The sequence below is a fragment of the Neomonachus schauinslandi genome, chromosome 13 (genome assembly GCF_002201575.2).
Source record: "Neomonachus schauinslandi chromosome 13, ASM220157v2, whole genome shotgun sequence".
Lineage (NCBI taxonomy): Eukaryota > Metazoa > Chordata > Mammalia > Carnivora > Phocidae > Neomonachus > Neomonachus schauinslandi.
In genome coordinates, this window is record NC_058415.1 from 92,696,314 (window position 1) to 92,701,241 (window position 4,928).

The 4,928-nt window shown below is 71.9% G+C and overlaps 1 protein-coding gene across 1 annotated transcript; it reads left to right on the forward strand.

The window, feature by feature from the left end:
- On the forward strand, window positions 1–3,004 carry AJM1 (apical junction component 1 homolog). Its single transcript, XM_021691096.1, has one exon. It carries the CDS (start codon window positions 1–3, stop codon window positions 2,926–2,928), a length of 2,928 nt encoding a protein of 975 aa, XP_021546771.1. The 3' UTR covers window positions 2,929–3,004.
- Window positions 3,005–4,928: the final 1,924 nt, after the last annotated feature.

Genomic DNA, 4,928 nt, shown 5'->3' on the forward strand with positions numbered 1-4,928 from the left:
ATGACCCGCACGGACCCGCCGGACCTGTTGGTGTCGACCGTGTACCAGGACATCAAGGTGGCGGCCCCGGGGCCCGCGTCGCGGCGCCCGCCATGTGAGCGCTCTGTGGCCCCGCCTGCTGCGCCCGCGCCTTTCAACAAGCGTCACTGCCGCAGCTTCGACTTCCTGGAGGCGCTGGACGGGGCGGCCATGGAGGCCCGCACAGAGCCGCCGCCCCCGGAGCCTGCCGCGCCGCGCGCCCGGCCCCGCGACGGCGAGCCCCGGCGCCGCGCCCGCTCCAAGAGTGCGCCCCGCGCGCCCCCGGGCCTGACGCCCGCACCCGCCTCGCCGCCAGTGCTGCCGCGCCGCGGCCGGGAAGCCCAGCGGCCAGCGCGGGCCGAGGCATCGCCGCACCGGGAGCCTGCGTACCCCGCGCTGCGCGCGCTCGCCAATGAGCTGCACCCCATCAAGCTGCAGCCGCAAAGGGGCGGCCCTGGCCGCATCGCGCCCCTCTGCGCCACCACCGGCCGCTGCGCGCCCCCCGAGCCACCCGCCGGGCCTGCACCCCACGTCCGCTGTCGCCTGGACATCAAGCCCGACGACGCGGTGTTGCAGCACACCGCCCGGGGCTCGCGGTCCTGCGGGCCCGCGGAGACCACGCCCTGGGCCCGCGCCGCCCCCCAGTTCCACGGCCTCACAGTGCCCGGGCCTCGCCACATGGCGCTGTCGCGCACCCCCACCCCCAGTGACACGTACTGTGCGGACCCCCGGGCGCTGTACTGTGACGGTCCGCTGCCTGGGCCCCGGGACTATACAGAGCGCCGAAATCTGCCGTTCACCACGCCGCCAGGCCCCACCCAATTCTTCTACACAGAGGAACCCGAGGGCCACCCTGGCGGCTTTCCGGCCAGCCCTGGGCCGCCCTTCGACAGCTACTATGCCAGGCCCTTCCCGTCCGAGGAGCCCCCTGTGCCCAGTCCAAGGCGCAGTAGCGGCTACTACGCGGGGGAAGTGCGCACCTTCCCAGTCCAGGAACCGCCCTCCCGCTCCTACTATGTGGAGGCCGCTCGAGCCTACGGACCGCCCTGCGGCCCGCGCTATGCTCCCGAGGAACTGCGGGCTCATCCCCCTCTCCGCCCTTTTTACACAGAGGACTTCGGGCGGTACCGCGATCGCGATGCCCTGGCTCGGACTTACCCACACCCCCGCGGCAGCCCCGCCTGGGGTGACTGGGGCCTGCGGCCTTACCGCACCCTGCAGGTGGTGCCTCCTCCGGACCCTGGCCCATTGCTCGCCTCTTGGCACGGGGTCACCGGCACCAGCCCGCCCCGGCTGGCCACTGACAGCCGCCACTACTCTCGCTCCTGGGACAACATCCTGGCGCCCGGGCCGCGCCGGGAGGACCCCCTGGGCCGCGGCCGCAGCTACGAGAACCTGCTGGGGCGCGAGGCCCGGGAGCCGCGGGGCGCATCCCCCGAAGGCCGGCGTCCACCCGTCGTGGTGAACCTGTCCACCTCTCCTAGACGCTATGCGGCGCTGTCACTGTCAGAGACGTCACTGTCAGAGAAGGGCCGCGGGGGCGAGGGCCTGGGCCGCAACTGGTATGTCACACCTGAGATCACCATCACCGACAACGACCTGCGCGCCGCAGAGCGTCCGGCTGCCAGGGGCTGGGAGCTGCCCGGGGGGCGACCCCGGCGGTCTCCGCCCGCCGCCCCCGAAGGCCCCACTGGTGGCCGCCAGCGCAGCCTCGAGCAACTGGACGAACTCATCACCGACCTGGTCATCGACTCTCGGCCCCTGGCTGGCCAAGCCCCCGAGCCCGCGGCCGATGGCCTGGGCCGCCAGCCGCGCCGCCTGCTGGACTCTCGGCCCGCGGGCCCCGGGGCACCCGCGCTGGCGCCGCGCTCGCCACCCGCGTCGGCCGGCAGCACCGAGGAGCCCGCGGGCCCGGGGCAGGCGGCCGACGGGTCCCCGGAGCCCAGCGCCGACGAGGACGACCTGATGACATGCTCCAACGCGCGCTGCCGGCGCACCGAGACCATGTTCAACGCCTGCCTCTACTTCAAGTCCTGCCACAGCTGCTACACCTACTACTGCTCGCGCCTGTGCCGCCGCGAAGACTGGGACGCGCACAAGGCGCGCTGCGTGTACGGCCGCGTGGGCAGCGTGTGCCGCCACGTGCTGCAGTTCTGCCGGGACAGCGGCCCGGTGCACCGCGCCTTCTCGCGCATCGCGCGTGTCGGCTTCTTGTCGCGCGGTCGCGGCGTGCTCTTCCTGGGCTTCCCGAGTCCGGGCTCTGCAGACAACTTCCTGCGCTTCGGCCTCGAGGGCCTGCTGCTGTCGCCCACCTACCTGTCTCTGCGCGAGCTGGCCACGCACGCGGCGCCCCTGGGCAGCTATGCGCGCGAGCTGGCGGCCGCCGGGCGCCTCTACGAGCCGGCCGAGTGCTTCTTGCTCAGTGTGTCGGTGGCCGTGGGCCCCGGCGCCGCGCCCCCCGGCGCCTCCGCCCGGCCTGCGCCCGCGCCGCGCAGTGCCGGGCCCACGGTACGCAAGTTCGCCAAGGTGGCGCTGGCGGCCGGCAGCCCGGCGCGTCCGCCCCCGGCTCGGGGTCGCGAGCCCGACATGGAGACGCTGATCCTGACTCCGCCGCCCGGCACGGCGGGCCTGGACCAAGAGGGCGAAGCAGGCCGGCGCGCGCGCGAGGTGGCCTTCATCCACATCCAGCGGGAGCTGCGGCTGCGCGGCGTCTTCCTGCGCCACGAGTACCCGCGCGTCTACGAACAGCTCTGCGAGTTCGTCGAAGCCAACCGGCGTTTCACGCCCACCACCATCTACCCCACGGACCGGCGCACCGGCCGCCCTTTCATGTGCATGATCATGGCTGCCTCCGAGCCACGCGCGCTGGACTGGGTGGCCAGCGCCAACCTGCTGGACGACATCATGTGAGCCGCGGGGTCGCGCCCGGGCTCTGCCCAGCCCGCTCAGGGCCCGCCCACTCCGACCCCGCCCAGTCCACGTAGGGCCCACCCCCGAGCTGCGCCCAGTCTACTCAGACACCGACCGCCCAGTCCATCCAACGCCCACTACGAGCCCGCACAGCCCTCTCAGGGCCCGCGCGGTCCACCTGGGGCCTGCCCACGAGCTCTGCCTGCCTACTCAGACCCCGCCCAGCCCACCGGGAGCCCCGCCCAGCCCCTCAGGCCCGGCCGTGCTCCCCCGAGTCTTCCACCTGTTCTCCACAAGCTCCGCCCAGACCCCGCCCTTTGGAGTTAGCAGGCCCCGCCTTTCCCTCCCCCTCCCCCAGCTAGCCCTGGGGCCTCCGCGGAGGCCGGTCCTCGGGCCCCTTGGTGCTCCCCGCTGGGAGGCGGGGTGGGCCTGAGGACCGCCCGGCCCTGCCTTCAAGAGGACGGGTCACTACTGCAGACCCCACCGCAAAGATCCGGTTAGCCCACTTCCTGACGTCCACAAGGCCTCCCTGGAACCTCCCCAACCCTGGTTTGCCCTGATCCAGGAGCCCGGGTTGACCAAAGCCTAGTCACCCCTTTCCTGTGGCTTGGGGTGCGTCCTGCTCCGAGGCCGTTCCTCTCTGGAGGACACCCTGACTAGTCCCGGTGTGTTCGTGTCCCGAGCAGACAAGTCTGGTGGGAGCCCTGCACGGCCCGTCCCCACTTGCTCAAGCCCCGGCTAGAGAGAGCACAGCTGGACCCCGAGCCCGCACATTGGCGGCGCTCCCCGTCCTCCGGCCGCCCTAACACGGGCCCTGCAGGAGGGTTTGGGGGAAGCAGCAATGGAGGGGGTACCTGGGAGGGGAAAGGAGGACGTGGGTGTGGACGCTGGCAGGATCCATCCCAGAGCTGAGTCCCGGCAGGGCGTGAGTCAGACTGTCTGCCCAACACCGACAGGAGGCCCCTAGGTGGGTGCCAGGATAGAGTGGGAGGAGGGAAGCAGATGAATGGCGTGGATGAGCGGGAGGGAACGTAGAGGCGGTCCAGAGGGGCTCCTACCCGCTAACGTAGGGGGGGGACACAAAAGATTGGACGTTCCCAGTTGGGAGCGAGCTAGTTGACCAGGGCGGGGTCCACTGGAGGGGTGGGGGTATGACTACACGAACGGCCTCGCGTGCTTGCTCTGGCCTTGCCCTATGCTGTGGGCTGGAGACACGAGGCTGGCGGCCAGGCTCCGGTCCCGGGAGCGCACATTCATTGGTCCACGGCCCTCGCTCAGTAAGAGCGAGTGACCCTGAGAGGGAACTAGGCCGCGCCTCGCAAGAGCCCTCTCGGAGCTCCCGGCACTCCCCATCGCGGCCAGGAGAGGACATCAATTGAATGGTGAACGGCCCCCACACCTCTATTCCCCACTCTCGCCCCCGCCCCGTGCACTCCCGCCCATCCCCCCAACGCCTGCGCGCCCGCCTTGGCCTAGCGCGTTTGCACCCGCCACGCGCCCCGCTCCCCCCACCCGCCTTCGCGGCCTCCCAAGTCCGGCCGCCCCGCCCCTCCCCCCGGGACCTCAGCTTTCCGCCCAACGCCTGAGGGCTGGCTGGCCAGGAATGACCCTGGACCGGGATTATTTCCAGGGGGCGAACGCTTTCCAACCAAGTAAAACAGAACTCAAATTAGACATTGCTTCCTCTTTGGGGGTGGGGGAGTTGTGGGTGGGACTTGGGACGGAGGACCTCGGACCGGCTGGGCCCGGCTGGGCGGGTGAGGGAGGGAGAGGAAGAGGGCCTTGGGATACGGTGGAAGGACAGGGAGGAGGGCCTTTGGACGCGGTGGGGGACGGAGAGGAGGCCTTGGGACTCTGTGGGGGACGGGGAGGAGGCCTTGGGACGCGGTGGGGGACGGGGAGGAGGGCCGTGGGACGCGGTGGGGGACGGGGAGGAGGGCCGTGGGACGCGGGGGGGGACGGGGAGGAGGGCCGTGGGACGCGGTGGGGGACGGGGAGGA